Raw genomic sequence first — 20,595 nt, 5'->3', positions numbered from 1 at the left:
TTCAATACTGAGAATTGAGCCCAGCATATTTGCACTGAACTATATATTCTTAGTCCTTTTTATATTTTATTTTAGAATAGAGGCTTGCTAAGTTGCCCAGGTGGGCCTTGAATTTGCCATCTTCCTGCCTCACAATCTTGCAAGAGTGCTGGGAATACAGGTCTGCAACATGTCTGCCTGGTGTTTTGCTTTCTCTTTTAATCCATTAAGTAGTTCCCCAAATCACTAATCAGAGTTAAAGAGGTTTTATTTATTTATTTATTTATTGAATTTAGAACAGAGTTTACAGGGTGTACATGGTCTCATTACGTAGATTGGACTCAGTGATGATTCTCCTGTTTTTAGCCTCCCAAGCACTGGGATTACAGGCATGCACAACTATGTCCAGTCTCAATTGCCATCTCAGCATGCCCTGGGGGCAGGGCCAGCACAGCAGATCAGGGTTTGGACCCTGGCCTCTGTGTTCTGCCCAAGCAGTCACTTTAGTCTGCTGAGCTATGTGGCCGGCCCCCTTAAAGAGATTTGAGTTGGTTTGGTTTGGGAAGGGGGTGTTTGGTTTTTGTTTTTTAACTATGAGGGTGATAGCAAACTATACCATATCTAAAAGAGATATCTGAATTTTGACTTTTAGTCCCTATTCTTACCCTAGCCAAAAGAGCCAGACTTCTGTGTGAAATTTCCTAATCACTAATTTAAATGTTGACAGCTAATTTTATTTTTAAAGTGGGCAAACAGTTGGAAGAAACATAAAACATACTCTAGTTTGGCCTACTAGCTTCTCTCTTACTCAGACAGATTTCAATAGGTACCATTAGAATGAAGAACTCAAGTAGTGAAATTGTCTGGAAACTTTAGGAATGTAACTGTGCCACAGATATTCCATAGGAATTTTTAGAAATACATAATTAATTCTTTCAGCAGCATCTTCCAAGCTGTTCATTGGGATACTATTGTATGGCATAAAGTATTCCAGGAACAAACAAGTTTGAGATGCACTGGATTAAATGAAATTATACAATTTTTACCCCCTTTCAGATTACTGTGGTAAATAGTTTAGAGTATTTAAAAAACATACTGTACCATAAAATCTTTTTTTTTTTTTTTTTATAAAGCACTGCCAAAGAGCCAGTCTGTGTGAAATCTCTTAATTGATAATTTAAGTATTGACAGCTTGAATGAGACAAGCAGTGAAACATCAAGCAAGAATGAAACATCATAAGCAGTTGGGAGCCTCTTAACATATGTGTATATCCAGGCTTTGCTCTGCAGAACTAGTGTGTGAGAAAATACTAAGGAGAAACACATGAATAAGAATTTTAATGTTGATGTAGAAGGGATGCAGGTGGTTATAGTGGTTGATAGTATTTAGTTTTTATTACTTTTATATTCTATAAAGATTTATTATCAACACTTAATGCATTGTAAGTTAAAGACTAGTGTATTTTACACATAGTGATACCTACTTTTTAAATTTGAAATGAGTTTTTCTTGTTTTTAGGCACTTTCATGTTTAGTGCAGTTTGCTTCTACTAGAAGGTCCTTATTCAGCAGCCCTGAACGTGCCACATACCTTGGTAACTTAATTAAGGGAGTAAAAAGGATACTTGAAAACCCTCAGGTATTTATGAAATAATTTATTAATTAATACTTGGCATATTGAAGTAATATTTCTACTCAAAGGCACATAATAAACTCATCATAAATTTGTTATGATTCTGAAAGAAAATAGTATCTTATTTATCTTTCTTAGGTCTAATTTGTAGTACAAATGCACAATTTTAACAAATGGGTATTTTCTTAAAAGACTTCTATGTTTCTCCTCTTTTGGTTCTTTTTCTTGTAGGTGAATTAGAATAGAGGACATATATCTTACTATGCTTCTTTTACCATTGTACTACTTTCTTTGCTTGCATTTGTTAATTTACTGACGTGATTAATTCAGGGTTATAGCTACATTCTGAACTAGAAGATTTAATAAAATTCTAAATGATAATTTTGGAATAAGTGACTTTAAATAATAAAACACTGTCTTTTTGCCTTCTTGTGGACAAATAAGCATTTGTAGGTTTAAAAATCTACTCTCTAGTAGCTTCAGAGCTTCTCTGGCAATATTCTTTTGAGAGAAGTACAAAGCCATTATTTATGAGTGATTTTGGATGTCAAGATAAATATTTTGTTTCTCTATTTTGTTTCTGGTTTAAAATACCTATAATTAAACTACAGATGTAAAAAAGTTAAATGGTAGTTTAAAGAGCTATGTCTAAGTCCCTTTGTTATGAATATCTTTTAAGGGAACAGATAATATCTTTTTATAGAAATAAAACATGATACAAAATATTCTGTTGAAAGTAGTTATTCTGTAGGTTATTCACGGGAATATAATAGGTTGTGCAACTCTTTTTCTTTTGAGTGTTAGTAAATTTTACTGCTAAATAGAATTTAACAGTATACTTAAATTTTTTTAGTTGATTCACTCACTCTTATCAACCTATATTGTGGAAGATACTATGCCAATCGTCAATAATTCTATTAGAGGATTTTCCACCATCCTTATATTGATGTTTTGCTGCAAAAGTCATTTTAGAATCCCAACCAGGTATTAAAAGATTAGCATTACAAAATGTCTTCTTGACATTTACATAATAATTACAGTGTTTTATAATTCTTTCATAGAGCTAATTCAGTATTAAAACTAATGCTTTTTTAAATTTTATTTCATGATTGCTATAGTACATACTGCAAAATACTGAAATAATAGCGATAACACATTTGCTGTTTACCAGGAGCTCACAGACAACTGGGGACAGTTTTGTTGGTCTTTCTTTTTAATCTATCTTCTCCTAAAGGTTACTTGTGTATCTTTTAGGTATTTTATCAAATTTTATTCCTAATATTACAATAATCTGACTATCCATTTAGACATATGAAATTAACTTGGACAGTGTCTATAAATACTTGTAAGTGTTGAATTAAACAAAATTTCTGTTCCTATGCACCATTTAAGTCTAATTTGTATTGCTCATTTCCATCATCCCATGCTTATTTTTCATCTGAAGTTTCAGGTCCCTTGTTGACTTCTGTTCAAAGCACAGTTCATTCTTTGATGTTCTCTTCTCATCCCTCTCCCTCTCCCTCTCCTTCTCTAAAAGGGTCTCAAAACATTTTATTTTACTCACTGTGATCCAAAGCTTTTTTCACATTGTAGTCTGAGTTCCATATGCTTAGTAATTGATAACATCATTTAATTTAGCAGGAACAACGTGTTTCCTTATAGTTTTTCCAGTTGACACAAAGTACCTGAAGTACCCATTGTGAAGTAGGCGACTTAATTAAATAGTTTGGAATTTTATTGGGTTTATTATCTATAGATTTATTAAATACTTTTCTTTCTGTCTCATAATTTAGGGTTTGTCTGATCCGGGTAATTACCATGAGTTTTGTCGATTTTTAGCTCGTTTAAAGTCAAATTATCAGCTGGGAGAATTAGTCATGGTGAAGGAATATCCTGAAGTTATCAGGTTGATTGCTAATTTTACTGTCACTAGCTTACAGGCAAGTAAAAATATAATTGATGTTAAACTGTAGTTTTAAAAGTTTTGGGCAAAGGATAGTACCCTTGTTTTTGTTTTGACATCTATTAATTTGACTACTTTATTGAAATGTTCTTTGTAGAGGTTTAGGTAAAAACTTCATTACAGCATTCATAAACATAATTGTCAAGCCACCTGCATATCTAATAACTGAAGAATGACTTGAGAAGCAGTAGTGAGATTTATATGAAGAAGAAAATGATAGTTTTACAGATTGTCATGTAGGAAAATTCTTTTCTTAAGTTTGGGGGAAAAGTTAATCATATTTTCCGTATGATGTCAACACTGAAAGATATACTTATGGAATGATTGAAAGAAAATATACTATTTTAATAATGGCGGGTGTTGTAGTAAAGAAAGATGTTGGGTTTTTATGTTTATAAAATTTGCTATATGAACTGTTAATTACCTATATAATCAGATTAAAATTTTATCTCTCTAATCAGAATTTAAATTTTAAAATATATCATTAATAATCTTGTGCTATAGTTAGTGTATAAAGCTATGGTATCATTTTGAATAACTTTCTCTTTATTTCCTTGTAGCACTGGGAGTTTGCTCCCAACAGTGTTCATTATTTATTAACTCTGTGGCAAAGAATGGTAGCGTCAGTTCCTTTCGTGAAGTCAACTGAACCCCACTTACTAGACACTTATGCACCTGAAATCACGAAAGCCTTTATCACTTCTCGGTTGGAATCTGTTGCCATAGTTGTGAGGTATGAAGAAGACTCAATTTTTCTGCTATGTTTTTATCTTTTACATCTTGGAATTTTTTGATATTTAAAGTATAACTTTAAAATGTATATTCTTTAAAGTACAGCTCTGGGCTGGCCAGATAGCTTAGAGGATTAAAGTTCCTGCTTAGGCAGGCACAGGGATCAGATTTGATCTGGCTTGCAGTGCCGGCCCCAACCCTGGGGTGTGCTGAGGCTGTGATTGAGACTGAGCATGGCGGCATGTGCCTGTAATCCCAGCACTTGGGAGGCTGAAAACAGGAGGATCACTGAGTCCAATCTGTATAGTGAGACCCTATAAACCCTGTACTAAATACATTTAAAAAAATAAACAAATAAAAATAAATAAAATACAGCTCTATGAATTTTGACAGGTATATATATTTGTATATACTAGCATCACAGTAGGGATATTGAATAGTTCTATTGCCCCAGAAGACATTTAGATTCCTTTTGTAGTCAGCTCTTAGCTCTGATAGTGACTGAGTTGTATTTTCTTGTAATTTTTGCCTTTTCCAGAATGTCGTATAAATGAAATCATATAGCGCATAGCTTTTAACATCTCGTTTCTTTCATTTAGAATGATTCATTTGAAATTATTATTCATTTTTATTGTTCAGTAATATTCCATTTTGTGAATATATTAGTTTTCCATTTATGTGCTGAAGGAAATTTGGGTTGTTGCCATTTTGGGCAATGTGAATAAATCTGCTGATAACATTCCTGTAAGATTCATGTGGATCTAAATTTTCATTTATCTTCAGTAAATACCGAGGTATAGGATCTTTGGTGGTATGGTGAACTATATTTTACTTTTATTAAAAACTGCCACTGTTTTCCAAGGTAGCTGTAACATTTTTTTTTAATTCTAAGATAAAATTTTACTTCTGATATTTCTGAAGTGTGTAAGGACAACCAGAGTTGTCAGAATTGTAGAGAGCTGAAGTGGAAATAATTAGGAATATGTGAATGATACAATGTGGCTATAACATTTTGGAGACTTACTTGAAATGTATGAAAGACCTACTCACTCTGTATTCTCACTAGCACTTCATGATATTATCAGTTCTCAACAATTGTAGCCATTCTAATATATTACTGTCTTACTTTTCTCTTATTGCTGAGACAAAATATCTCACACCCAAAGTTAAAAGGGGAAAAGTTTAGTTAGCTCACAATTTGTAGACGTGTCAGTCCATAACTGGCTGGCTCTAAGGCAGGGTAGCCCATGACGGAGGGGCAGCAGTATATGGTAGTGGAAGACAGCAAAAGGAACAAGAGCAGGGGGAGGCAAGCCTTCTTTCTGTCTTTCTGTCCCTTTATCTTATACAGACTGCTGAGATTCAGAAGGTGCCAGCTCAATCAGTGGAGTGATCCAGCAGTCATCGACTCTTCATCCTAGCATTGAGCCATGAATCAATCAAAAACTCTAGATTTGGCTACCTCTGAAAAATCCCCATCTAAAAGTGCATGAGGGGCCGGGGACATGGCTTAGTGGAATAAGTGCTTCCCTGGCAAGTGCAAGGGCCTGAGTTCAATCTCCGGTTCCGCAAGGAAAAAAAAAAAAGTGCATGAGGCTTTGAGGGGGACATCTAGATACAAACCATAAAAATTATGGTGTTTAGTATGGTGCTTTAGTATTTAATTTGCATTCCCTTGATGAGAATGATGTAGAGCATCTTCCACTTGCTTATTTACCATCTTTGTGTATTCTTTGGCAAAGTCCCTATTGCTATTTATTTATTTATTTATTTTGTAAAACTGGGCCATTTTAATGTTTTTACAATTTAATGAACAGTTTTTGTGATGAATGCAGTCATGAGAGTTGTTCAGCAATATTCAAGTTATGGTTTTCCTGATTGATCTGTGGTCTTCAATAAGTATAAGAAGTTACTGTATGAAACATTTGTCAAACTAGTAAGACTGCATTGATGCATCCATCATTTTCAGGACTGTTGGTTACCTAGCTATATTTACCCCAAATAACCTTGCCTCCTTGTGTCACAAGGCCCACCTCACTCACATTCACCTGCATCACTATTCCTTTGGTAATAACACCCAAAGTTGTATACAGTGGCAATGAAGGATTCTTTTTCACACCAAATATTGGCAGGCAAAAGGTGGCTTTCAGTTCAGGATGTGTTACATGGGCCTTCTTAAAACGTAAGCCCATTGGCCTAATGAATCTTTTGTATTTAGGTGGTTTTCTTATAAAGCCATCTCCAACAAAGCAGACTTTAGTAACCATCCTCTTCCATTTCTTCTTTTTTCTCTTTCTAGTTCGAATAACTTTTAATACTTCCATTGCTCCTTGGGCACGAACTTTGGTCAGAGGAACTTCCCATTTTTCCGCCTTTTCATTTTTGTTTAATCGTGTTGGAAACTATTTTTGCACGAGACTGTCCCTCTCTGTCCAGCAGGTAGGCAGGTACTGCTCCTTGTGGAGTCTTTTCATCGTTCTTTTGTTTGGTGTTTCTCTTTTCATGTATCTTGATAGTCTTCATTTGTATCTTCTCCACATGGCATTGTTTGTGGTAGAGCTTAGCCTTCAGGCCAATCTTTTTCTTTTTGCTTTCTTTGAACGTTCATGAACCTCTCGACTTTCCTTCTTTCTCTTTTTCCCATGGTAATCCAAGTGCTACCCATAGTGTTCATGGTGTAATTCAGTAAATACATTCTGTGGCATGATGACAGCTGCAGAGCCACCATGGGGAGGCCTCAGGCGTGCAAAGAGAAGTCCTAACTTTGGGGTGTCCCAGACGCACGAGCTACCTCTACACAGCCAGAAACAAAAAAGCCTATTGCTACTTTTTAAAAAGTAGTTTATTTTCTTAATGAGGGCTGGGGAGATAGCTCAGCAGTGTAAGCGCCTACCATACAAGCACAAGGTCCTGAGATCAATCTCTGGTACCAAAATGAATAAATAAAAGAACTATTTTCTTAATGAGATTTGAGTGGTCTATATATTCTGTTCACAACTCTTGGTTATATATGATTTTGTCTTTACAACATACCTGTATCATTTTTTTTTTTATCTTAAAGCTTCAAAAGAGCAGAAAGTTTTAATTTTATTGAAGATGAAGTTATCCTTTTTTCTGAGTAACATGTTCTGGTGTCATACCTGAGGAGCATATTCTCTTATCCAGGATCACAAAGATCTTATTTTTGTTGTAAAAGTTTTATAGTTTTAGGATTTATATTTAAGTCTATAATCAAGTTTGGGTTAATTTTTGTATATCATATGTGGCAAATTCAAGTTCTTTTTTTTTTTTTTTTTTTCTTTTAGAAGAATGAGCAGTTACCCAACACCATTTATGAAAAAGACTTTTTTTCATTGAATTTTCTTTACATTGTTGTCAAAACTTAATTGACTACACATATGTGGTTCTATTTCTAAACTTTATTCTGATTAATCCATGTGTCTTTCCTTTTTGTAAAATTTATTTATTTTATATATTTAGTGCAGAATCTACAGGGTCTCACTACACAGATCAGACTCAGAGTGATCCTCCTACTTTCAGCCTCCCAAGCACTGGGTTTACAGGCCCATGCCACCACGCAGAGTCTCAGTTGCTGTCTCAGCATGCCCCAGGGATGGGGCCAGCACAACACACTGGGGATCGAACTCCAGTTAGTCTGCTGAGCTATCTGGCTGGCCCTAAAATTTTATATTAAAAAACAAAATAAAAATTTTAAAACCAATAATACAGAATTCCAAAATAAGATAATAATTACATGTTATCTTCTAATTAGTTGCTCAGATTACAAGATATAGGCATACATAATTGATCAGACCATATAAACACAAACCATTTTTTGAATGAATTAAAAAAAATCAGTAGTATAACTATCTTTTCTATCGTATGTATACATCTATTTTCTTTTCCCTTCCTTCTTTTCTCATTTCACCCATCCCAGTTGTTTTTTCTTTATGAACAGTTTCTTCCCATTTCACAATGTCTTGTAGATTTTGGGTCTTACATACTTTTTCAGTTTCTTATACTAGGGAGACAATAACATCCATGTATGTATGTATGTATGTATGTATGTATGTATATATGTGTTTGGTACAGGGTCTGGCTGTGTAGCTTGAACTTGTAGTGATTCCTCCTGTTTTCAGCCTCCCCAGTGCTGGGATTACAGGTGTACCCCACCATACCCAGCCTCCATGGCGGAGTGCCCAGGGGTGGGTCCAGGTAGGCATGTGGTGCCGAGGATCAAACCCTGGTCCCTGAGCAGGTGCTAGTCTGCTAGTGCTGAGCTATCGCTCCAGCCCTTGTCCCTCTTTATAGCTGGATAATACTCCATTATATAAAAATACCACATCTTTTTGTCCATTTGACAGTTTGATGGGCATTTGGGTTGTTTCTAAGATTTAGCTATCACAAATTTTGCTGCTATAAACATGAGTGCACGTACCTTACTGTGGTATGGTGTTTTTAAATTTAGTAGAGGGTTTGTAGGGTCTAGCTACACAGATCAAACTCGTAGTGATTCTTCTGTTTTCAGCCTCCCAAGCACTGCGTTTATAGGCATGCACCACCATGCCCAGTATTGGTCTCAGCATGCCCTAGGGGGTGGGGCCAGCACAGCATGCTGGGGATTGAACCCTGGCCCCTGCGATGTTTTTAATTCTTCTGGGAAAATACCCAGGAGGGTACTAGCTGGGTTGAATGGGACCTCTAATCCTAGTTTTTTGAGGGATCTCTATACTGATTTCTCTAGTGGTTGTACCAATGTACATTTCCACAAACAGTGGAGAAGTGTTCCTTTTTCACCACAGCCTTGCCAGCATTTGTTATTGTTTAATTTTTTTCTCTTTTTTTTTTTTTTTTTTGTTGTAACCAGGGATTGGGCTCAGACCCACGGGCTGGTTAGGCCAGCACTGGAATTACAGACGTGCACATGTTTTCTTTCTTTCTTTCTTTCTTTCTTTCTTTCTTTCTTTCTTTCTTTCTTTCTTTCTTTTTTTTCTTTCTTCTGTGTTTTAGGGAAGGGCCTACAGGGTGCTCAGGGTCTTACTACTAGATCAGACTGGCAGTGATTCGCCTGTTTACAGCCTCCAAAGAGCTAGGATTATAGGCACATGCCACCACGCCCAGTCTCAATCACTGGCTCAGTGTGTCCCGGGGGCAGGGCTGGCACGGCAGGCCCTTGCTCCTGCTTGCAGGAACTTTAGTTCACTGAGTTATTTGGCTGGCCCTCCACACATGGTTTCAGTGGCCAATGTACTGTGCCCGCGATTCCAGGGTCAGCACAGCATGTAGTACTAGGGATTGAATCTGGGACCTTGACCTTGCCAGGCAGGCACTTATACCACCAAGCTACTTCTCCAGCCCATCTAATCTTTTATTTCTTTTTCATAGAATTTTTATTTAGCATAGTTCATTTGTGGTTAATAAAAGCATATCACATTCTAATGTTATCTGAAAATTTTTTGTATGTTTACAGAGATCATTTAGACGATCCACTAGATGATACTGCTACTGTATTTCAGCAGCTGGAGCAGTTGTGCACTGTCAGCAGATGTGAATATGAAAAGACCTGCACTCTTCTCGTACAGTTGTTTGACCAAAATGCACAGAATTATCAAAAACTTCTGCATTCACCTTCTCGAATAACTGTGGACATGGCAATTCAAGAAGGTCAGTAAATTTTATGTGAGTAATATGTAAGTATTAATATTATGTGAATATTAAGTATCATGAATCATTTTAATAATCTCATTGTAAATTATGTATATGTATTTTCTCCAATTTCTGTAAGCTGTTAATTTTATTTATTTTTTTTTTTTTTTTTTTTTTTTTTTTTTTTTTTTTTTTTTGGCGGAACCGGGGATTGAACTCAGACCCTTGCGCTTACTAGGGAAGCGCTTATTCCACTGAGCCATCTCCCCGGCCCCTTGTTAATTTTATTAATAGCTATTAATTTCATTAACCTGCTTCTGGCATTTTGGTAGTTTCATAGTGGATTTTTAATCCTCCTTTATAAGATTTTTAGGAAGAACTTCTCTAGCATTGATATAAAACAAAAGCTGTTAATTATTTACTCTTTTTAAATAATCATGTTTCCTTCATTTCTATAGTTGATTGATTGAATTTGGGGCCTTATACATGCCAGGCAAGCACTGTGCCACTGAGCTACATCCCCAGTCCTTTTTATTGTTATTTTAAGACAGTCTAAGTTGCCCAGGCTAGCATCAAACTTCTGATCCTCCTTTTAGATAGCTAGGATTATAGGTATATAGAACTGTGCCTGGGGCCAGGGGAGATAGCTCAGTAGAATTAGCGCTTGCCTGGCAAGTACAGGGTCCTGAGTTCAATCCCCGGTACCGCAATAAATAAATAATTAAATAAGAACTGTGCCTGACCGTTTTTCATTAATTAATTAATTAATTGATTGATTGATTGATTTTTTACTGTGCCAGGGATTGAACTTGGGCCTTGCGCTTGCCAGGCAAGCACTTATTCTACGGAGCTATCCCAATGAGATGTTTTTTAAAAGAATGAAATTGGATTTATCCAAGAATTTGATTATAGTTCCAGAGTATTTATTTTTTCTTGTGTAGGAAAATGAGTTTGATAAGGAATCAAATTTGGAATCAGATTTGCTTCCAGTGGTTTCCCATCTTCATTTTGAAAATTATTATCAAATAAATATATATATATATGCACATACATATGGAGATATATATATATCACACATATATCTATATATCTATATATATATCACACATACATATGGAGAGAGAGAGTCAGACAGACAGGCAGGCAGGCAGAATGGTAGTTAAAATGGAACATCGTCAGTCTTAAAGAGTAAGCCACTGCCTGTGTCTTTGCAGCATCCCTTTTTCATTTTTCTGAATCTGTCCTTGCCAACAGAATACTTATCATCTGTGTTTATCAGTGAATACCTTTTCTCAGTTTTACTGTATATTGATTCTGAAAATAATACATGATTTTGCATTTTTTTGAGCTTTAAACATGGAATTTACTTATTTTTCTACAGCTTATTTTACCAGTATTTCATAGTAATACATTTATGACAACTTACACTAAGGCACATTCCTTACTTTTTACTTCTTTGCACTCTTGGGTTGCTTTGGTACTATTCATTTATGATTCCCTTGTCAGTGAGTATTTGTTATTTGCTTTATTTTTTACTAGTAAAGTGTTGCTGTTAACATTTTTTTATATATAATATAAGCTTTCTTCTTTCTTTTTTAAGGGAAGGGTCTACAGGGTGTTCAGGGCCTCACTACTAGATCAGACTCATAGTGATTTACCTGTTTACAGCCTCCCAAGAGCTGGAATTACAGACACGTGCCACTACACCCAGTCTCATTTGCCATCTCAGTGCTCCCTGGGGGTGGGGCCGGGGCTGGCAAGGCAGGCCTAGGGATCGAACCCCTGGTCTCTGTACCTACTTTCAGATCTTTTAATCCGCTGAGCTATTTGGTGGGCTAAAACATAAGCTTTTTAAAACTATAAAGTAATTTTCCCTACTTTACATCTACCAACAGTGTTTATGAGTTTCTGTTGATGTCTATCAGGAATTGTCAGTTTTGTTTGTGAAGTGTTTAAGAACTCTATAAATGTTTTAGAACTCTTCTGCAACCCAACTCTGCTTTTACAATTGGGATGCAGCCATGTATGTGTGGCTGGGTTCTAGTAAGATTCCATTTATGAAAATGGAAGGCTGTAGGCTGGGTGTGGTGGCGCACATCTGTAATCCCTGCACTTGGAAGGCTGAAAACAGGAGGATCACTGTGAGTCCAATTTGTGCAGCAAGACCCTGTAGACCCTGTACTAAATACATTTTTTTTAGAAAAGGGAGGCTGTGCCGCAGACTAGCTTGCTGCCCCAACCTAGATTCTCATCGACCAGCTCATATTGCACTCAAATGTTGGACAGTCTAGTTGAGTTAATATACATCATGAATATTTTAATTCCCCTAATTAAGTTCAGTATTATGTCATACCTATTTGTTGTGTCATCTTCAGTAATATATGTACATCTTTTACTCATTTCCCCTTTACTGCAAAATTATATGTCTTTCACTGTTTCAGGAATGTTATACGTAAAAGAAAGACAAACATATTTGGGTTTGTTCCCTTCATTTTGGTTTTGCTTTGCTTTGCTTTGCTTTGTTTTGTTTGATAGTGTTGAGATCAAACCCAAAGCCTCATGCATGCTATGCAAAAACTACCCCTAAGCTGTACTATATCCTCATAATCTATGTATATATTCCCCCTGCCCCCTCAGGCCCTTGCACTTGCCAGGCAAGAGCTTATTCTAGTGAGCCATCTCCCCGGTCATTATATGTTTTTGAAGCAAATCCTTTTCTTTTGAATTTTTAATAATATTTTTAGGTTTGTGACTTTTCTCTGCATATCTGCTGTCTTTCATATTTCATATCAAACTTGATTTGAATTAATTCACCATATCTAAAACATAGTGTTGACTGGCCAAATAGCTCAGTGGATTAAAGCGCTTGCAAGCAGGTGCAGGGGCCGGAGGTTCGATCCCCAGGTCTACTGTGCCGGCCCTGTCCCCAGAGCACACTGAGATGGCAGTTGAGACTGGGCATGGTGGCGCATGCCTGTGATCTCAGAACTTGGGAGGCTGTAAACAGGAGAATCACTACAAGTTCAGTCTAGTAGTGAGACCCTGAACACCTGTAGATCCTTCCCTAAAAATACAAAAAAACAAAATAAACAACAAAAAAATACTTACATTGTAAAAAATAATGTTCTGCTTTAGTACTCTATTCTTGTCTATCATTCATACTCTAGCAAGTAGCCATCCATACTAGTTTTGAATCTTTTCAAAGTTTTTGCGTGCCTATACAAACATTTTTTTTTATACAAACATTTTTGAATGTATAAATTCTTATGCCTTCATTATTAATGTAGACTTTGGCATAGTGTGTTTACTGTTATCAGTACTGTTTTTCATTTAACAATATGTTTTAGAGCTATTTTCAAATTTATATATTGAAAAATTTGAGTTTTGTAGATATATAATATTTTTAATGTGTCATAATTAATTATTTCTCAAAAATAGGAATTGTTTACAGTTTTATTAAATGTATCACTGTACAGGTTAACCCTGTACCTATGCTATTTTATTTGTAAGCAAGTTTATAAGTTTCCAGAAGTGGAATTGTTGTTGCATAGAGGGCTAATATATGTGTAATTGTGTAGACACTGCTTAATTGTATTCTTTGAGAGCTAAACTAATTTTCTGGTTCATCAGCAATCTAAATCTATGAGATTATTTCCATATACCTTCATAGGGCAGCATTTCCAAGCTTTTCAATTATTGGGAATCCCTTTGAAGGATGTTATCTCAGTGTAATTTAACATTTACTGTCTTATTTCAATTTAAATGTTTAAACTGTGTAAGAAATGGTTGGTTTTTCCTTTTTTATAAATGAGTCCTTTGCTCATGTTTCTGTTGAGTTGTTGACTTTTCCTTATTGGCTTCTAAGAGCTTTTCATAATTTAGAAAAGTGACTTTTTCTATGATCAAAGTTACAAATATATTTTTCTGTTTATTTATTTGAGTGTACAGTATGATGAATGTAGTAGTTATGCCTAGTCATGTAACTACATTACATTGGAGACAGAATAATTCCTTCTTTTTAAATAATTTTTTCATCCCTTTGATCCCTTCTTCCAACTTCCATCCTAGGTAACTACTTTCTATCACTATAGTTTTATCCTTTTAAATTTTGATATAATGGAAACATAGGTAGTCTTGTGTTTCACTTTTCTTAACACAAAAGACTAACATATGTTGTGTATATTAATAATTTGTTCCTTTTTATTGCTCTATATTATTTCATATGGTGCCTTTAAAACAGTTTGTTCAGATGGTAAACTCTTGAATTACACTTCCAGTTTTTAAACTATTGTAAATAATGATGTTATGAATATTTGCAGAAATGTCTATATATATATGTATATATATATATATATATATACATATATATATATATATATGAATTTTCATTTCTCTTTGGTAAATAACCAAGATGGATGCTGAATCATATGACAAACGTGTTTAATGGTATATAATATTACTATACTGTTCTATAAAATGTCCATATATTTTTGTATTTCCATTACCTGTAAGAGTTTCAGTTGCTCCCTATGCTTACTTTTTGATATTGTTTACTTTCTTACATGAGCCATTCTACATGGTTTTTTCCAGTGACTGTAGTTGGCATTTCCCTAGTAATTAATGATTTTAAACTTCTTTTATGTGTTTTTGGCCCTTTGTGTGTTTCTTTTTTTGTTTTTTTTTTGTATTTTAGGGAAGGGTCTGCAGGGTGTTCGGGATCTCACTATTAGATCACACTCATAGTGATCTGCCTGTTTACAGCTTCTTGAGAGATGGGATTACAGGCATGCGCCACCATGCCCAGTCTGAATTGCTGTCTCAGTGCGTCCTGGGGCAGGGCCAGCATGGCAGGTCCAAGATCAAACCCTTGGTCCCTGCGCCTGCTTGCAGGTGCTTTAATCTGGTGAGCTATTTGGCCGGCCCTGTTTGTGTGTTTCTTGACACACAGTATCTGACATCACATCTCTTAAGCAGGAAAGGTTTATTTTGGCTCATGATTTGTAGGTGTTTCAGTCCTTAGTTGGCTGGCTCCAAGTCCAGGTGGCGTTACATAGGAATATGGCAAAGGAGAAAGAGCTCATGTCCTGGCAGCAATAGAGATCGAAGAAGGAAGGAGCAGGCTGTATCCTTCCAGGCCACATCCACAGTAACTCACCTCATTTGGCCAGGATTTACTTGCCAACATCACATTTAGCTGTGAACTCATCAGTGGACTAATACACTGATGAGTATAATGTTCCCATTATCCAACTACCTCTCAGAAGCCCTACCTATGATTATATGAGCCCTTGGGGAGACATCTAGATATAAACTATAGCAGTGTGCTTATCAAGAGTGTGTGTGTGTGTATGTGTGTGTGTATAAATTGTTCAGCTCTTTTGCCCATTTTTATTTTTTTAAGTTTTTAAATATTTTATGTATTTGGTACAGGTTCTTACTATGCAGTTTGGACTCACAGTGATCCTCCTGTCTCAGCCTCCCCAGTGCTGGGATTATAGGTGTGTGCAACCATGTTCAGTCTTGGTAGCTGGCTCAGTGCGCTCAGGGTGCCACAGCCAGAGCAGCATGTGGTGCTGGGAATCAAACCTGGGTCCTTGTGCTTGTTAGGCAGGCACTTAGGCTGCCAAGCTATCTCCCTGGCCCTCACTGGACTTTAAATGAGATTACTTTATTTTTAAAAATTTATTTCTTGTCTTTTATTCATTTTAATGAGAAAAAAAGATAAAATAGCAATGAGAGTTTCAAAACAGGTTCGTGTGACAGTTGCAATAATTAATACACTGGATATTGTTGTCTTCATAGTAGTTATTCAGAAACCAAGATGTAGACATTGTCTCTTGTCTAAGCAATATTAGTACAAACCTTTCTTCTCATTGAACTAAGAGAAAGTAGCTGTGTATCTATGCTATCTTATATATATAGTATTATATACCCTGGTTTCAGGGTAAATCCTGAGGGTATCTGACTGACCTTATCAGATACAAAGGTTACATTTTTAGTTATATAGGTCTTGCTTTAACTGGTCTTAACCATCCAGCAGAAAAGTATAACCACGAGGTATAAAATAGTGCCATATTAATATGCTGAGCTGTAAAAGGCTCAAGTGAACAACTTCTGACAATTGCCAGTTCTGCTGATAACCCACTACTATTATGAACTATTGGACTATATTGAGTTATTTTACTGAATTCAAGTACCTACAATCTTTAGACTAGTTTCAAGTATGTAAAGGTCCTTTAAAGACCTCTTCAAATACAGCTTCTCTAACTGCAGTGGAACTTTATTTTTTTAAATTTTATTTATTTGTTTATTGGATACAGAGTCTCACTAAACAGCGGAGACTTGTAGTGATCTTCCTGTCTGCCCTCCTCAGTGCTTGGGTTACAGGCATGCACCACCATGCCTAGTTTCAGGGCCAGCACAGCAGTTTGGGTCTGTTTCTAATGTTGAGTTCTATTTCATGAATAGCGATTTTTTTTTTGCAATATATTTCAATTGTATAGTTTTAAAAAATCATTTACTAAATTTATTTCTGTATTTTTATATTATTGTACTTTTTCATTTTATTAATTTTGAGAAACAAATAGCAATGAGACAGTTTCAAAACAGGTTAGTAGGACAGTTCCAATAATACATTGCATATTGTTGTCTTTGTAGTGGTTATTCATAGTACAAGATACAGACATGATATCCTGTCCAAACACTGTTAGTACAAATATTTCTGCTCATTGAACTGAGAAAATAACTGTATATCTATCCTACCTATTTTGTAAATACAGATACAAAATGGTCTTTCACTTATATTCCCTTTTTTAGTTAGTATTGTCAGAGATGGGTAGTCCCTTGCCATTGAAATATTGTAGGTGCATGAATTCAGCGAATTAATCCAATATAGTCCAGTAGTCCACAATAGTAGTGGGTTATGTGTAGAACTGGCAATGTCAGAAGTTGTTGTCTTGAGCTTTTTACAGCTCAGCATATTAATATGGCTTTACTTTTTAAACCTTTTTATGCTTTTCTGATGGATGGTTAAGACCATGATAAAGCAAGACCTATATAACAAGAAATGTAACTTCCGGATCTGGCAAGTTTAGTCAAATCCCCTCAGCATTTACCCTGAAACCCTGTACCACAGTCTGTAGATCCTTTGTCAGTGTCAGCCATGTGGATGAGTCACAGCCATTGCTTGACCAATTTGCTGTCTGTGAAAGCCTGAGAGAATGTTTTCTCTCCATGTGACTCTCGTTAGGCACACTCTACATCCTCGATCACGTTCTACTGTGGCCCCATAATCTCCTTGATCAGAACATTTGGGACACTACTGAGTTACAGGATGCTACAGGACAGGTTCGCTTATGTCCTGAGTTCTCACTGACCTTGAAAGGCTAGAGCCAAAATATTGGCTGTCCTTGCAGCCCTCTTTTTACTAATTTTTGGTCTGCAAACTGCTACAGTGCTGTATATGGTTAGATTTCTAAATTTCTGTGTAAAAAATACAATTGTTTATTCCTATTTTTTATTTTTTGTTTTTTTCTTCACATTCTTTAGGGATTTAAAGTTTAACATATCAATACTTGATGGAAAATACTTGTTCCAAGTTATGTCTAAGTTGTTTGATATTCAGACAGATAGTGAGGTTAAGCTCACCTGCCTATATTACAGGGTAATGATATCATTAAGCTTCTCTTCTGGAGGGTTAACAACTATTATACATTTTTAGTTATTTTTGCTGATCTATAAAAGCAGAATTGATCTGTGTCTTTCTGTCATATAACTTTGCTAAATTTATGTTTTCTAATATTTTTGGAGATTTTAAGATTATGTATATGATCACATCACCTGGAAGTAAAGACTGTTTCATGTCTGTTTTATAGTTTCCATGCCTTTTATTACTTTTTGTTGAATAAAAATGGTAAAAGTAGTTTTCTTTTTTTGTATTTTAGGGGAGGGTCTATAGGGTGTTCAGATCAGACTTGTAGTGATTCACCTGTTTACAGCCTCCCAAGAGCTGGGATTACAGGTGTGTGCCACCATGCCCAGTCTCAGTTGCCATCTCAGTGTGACCCTGGCAGTGGAGCTGGCACGGCAGGCTAGGGGATCAAACCCCTGGCCCATGCACTTGCTTGCAGGACCTTTAATCCACAGAGCTATTTGACAGGCCTAAAAGTAGATATTCTTAAATAGTACCACTTTGATCAAACTGTGGTACCCCCCAATATAGAAAATCTTATAAATAGCTGAAGAGGAAAGATCACTTTAAAAGTACCATAAAATATACTGGTAACTCACTTCTTCAAACTCAGTTCCAGTCAGAGTGGAAACCAGATCACGGAGTATTATTCTTTTTTTTTTATTCAGAAAGCATCAAAAAATGAATTTATTTAACCATACTCAGCTGATAATACAGCAAGTGGGTAAATAATTCATGCTATAGCAATGCTGAATGAACTGAAAACAAAACTTGGTTGGAAAGAGGCAGAGGAGCTTTGTCTTGTAAGAATCAGAACTGAGGGGCTCCCTAATCATCTGACATCTATTCAGTGTTGTATCTGTTAATAGAAATGTATATGATAGGAACTCCAGGGATCTGTGGATTCTCTTGTTAAGGTCTCAGTCAACCATGGCCACTATGTAACACCTGTGCTGAGTTACTCTCTACACTAAGCAGTTGTCTGCATAGGTCCCTTTATATGTGCAAGGTAATTGTTCAAACTGGATCCTTGGCAATCCTTAGGGCCACTCGATACTTATGTCCCAATTTCTCAATTTCCGCCATTACACAATCAGTTATACAAGGGATACACTTGGCCTACAGACAGTCTGTCATTGATTGTACCAAGTCCAGTTAGGCTTTGATGTAAAAGTTGATAAAGTTGGTATCAACCAGGATATGATAAGGTGGGTCCAGCTGTGTATTATACTGAGAGAATAAGCAGGAAGATGTTGGGGGACTTACCTTTCCTTTAGAGCACTGGAATCTTTCTTTCTTTTTTTTTCTTTTTTTATGTTTTAATCCAGCCTTTTCTTTGAGTCTCTCATCTTTGAGACTAAGCATTCACTTCATGGTTATATACTTTCTTGCTTTCTTTTGTTTCCCCAAGTTCACGCCGCTGTCCTGTTTCTTGGAGTATTATTCTTAAACAGTGAGACAAAAATAACTTTAATCTCATTATTGTCTATTACCAGATGGATCTCTTTTTATGAACAAGGATGAATGAAAGAGACAAATGGAAGCAGAATATTTACTGCCACCAGATCTTTAGTGAAAAAATTAAAAACATATCTCAGTTTATAAATAAGGTCACAGAATTCAAAGAGGCTTTTTAAATTATTTGACAAGGGTGGTGACAGAGTTGTAACAGGAAAGGAAATGGGAACTGTGGTGAGGTATCTTGGGCAAAATCCTACAGCAGCAGATATGGTAATGAACTAGACGTTGTGATGATAATGACACATTGGCTTTCTGGAGTATCTGAGAATCAGGCAAAATAATGAAAGGCACAGTGAATAAATGTTAGAGAGACATTTTATGTCCTTGATTTCCTTCATCTCGTAATTGTCCTTACATCTTACTTTGGAATATTGATTGAATAACGTGTTGCATGTAATTGTCTAGCTAAACTTAGGTGTTTAGCTAGAACTTTGTCATATGAAGGAAAATTTGGGTTATTCCCTTTAAAATTTTTTCTTTGGGAACTACCAGCACATTCTGGACTGTGGACAGTCAATAATATGTATTTAAAAACACCACTGTTACTGTTATTAAAATGAGTACGTGATCCAGGCATTTGTGCATTATTTATTTTATCTTTTTTTTCAGTGTGTAGGGTGGGTACTGTTTGTACTGTAGCAAAAACATTTCCTTGTGTCATTACTTGCTTTTTAAACTTTAGCCTTTGTCAGAACATCTACTCATGGTGCATTTTGCCTCAACTTCATTTCAAGTTTATATTTGTTTTCCAATTTAAAAATTACAGTTTAAAAATTAAATGAACTATGCAATAATCAAAGTCCATCATTTCTGGAATGCAGCAGCAGAGTTTTTAAAAAGAAACTTATTGAAAACCAAGCTTGTTTAGAAAAGAGGGATAGGGTTGTAGCTAAGTGGTAGAGCACTTGCCTAGCATGCAAGCAGCTCTAAATTCGATCCCTAGCAGCATAGGAAAAAAGAAAAGGAGATTGCAATGCTGTAACCTAAGCATCTGACTGGAGAAGTTGAAATGAGAGGAGCAGATTTAACCATAGGAGTGGAGAAGCAAAGCAAAGTTTAAGAAATAAGAAACAATGAAATTAAATCTTCCAAAAGACTTATAAACTGACAGATGTCTTAGGAGCTTAAGAAGAAAAGAGAATTTACAAATAAAGTTAGAAATGAAATGAAAGGTGATGTTGGATACAGCAGTAATTTAAAAGATAGTTATTCATAGTATTTTCTCAGGTTAGTAAATTAGGAAACTTGAATAAATAGATGTAACCTACTTAAATTGACTCAGGATCAAAAATTTTAAAAGGCTAAAGCTAGGACAAGACATGCAACACTGTATATATTTATACAAATCAAACAAGGATCACCATCAAGAAAAATATGTAGGCTGGGGAGATGGCTGAGTGGAATAAGTACTTCCCTGGCAGGCGCAAGGGA

The 20,595-nt window shown here is 35.7% G+C and overlaps 1 protein-coding gene across 2 annotated transcripts in view; it reads left to right on the top strand.

Moving 5' to 3' along the window:
• Ranbp17 (RAN binding protein 17) overlaps nt 1-20,595 on the top strand; it is a 390,835-nt gene that overhangs the window by 52,190 nt on the left and 318,050 nt on the right. For both annotated transcript variants that reach the window (XM_004637026.2, XM_023721795.1), the window contains exons 9-12: nt 1,499-1,618; nt 3,406-3,552; nt 4,136-4,308; nt 9,778-9,971. In XM_004637026.2, coding sequence (XP_004637083.1) covers nt 1,499-1,618; nt 3,406-3,552; nt 4,136-4,308; nt 9,778-9,971 — 634 coding nt within the window. The remainder of the gene's footprint in view (nt 1-1,498; nt 1,619-3,405; nt 3,553-4,135; nt 4,309-9,777; nt 9,972-20,595) is intronic.

This window comes from Octodon degus, unplaced genomic scaffold (genome assembly GCF_000260255.1).
Source record: "Octodon degus isolate 3935 unplaced genomic scaffold, OctDeg1.0 scaffold00085, whole genome shotgun sequence".
Lineage (NCBI taxonomy): Eukaryota > Metazoa > Chordata > Mammalia > Rodentia > Octodontidae > Octodon > Octodon degus.
Note: the sequence above shows the minus strand (reverse complement) of the source record. Positions and strands in the feature narration are given on the sequence as shown.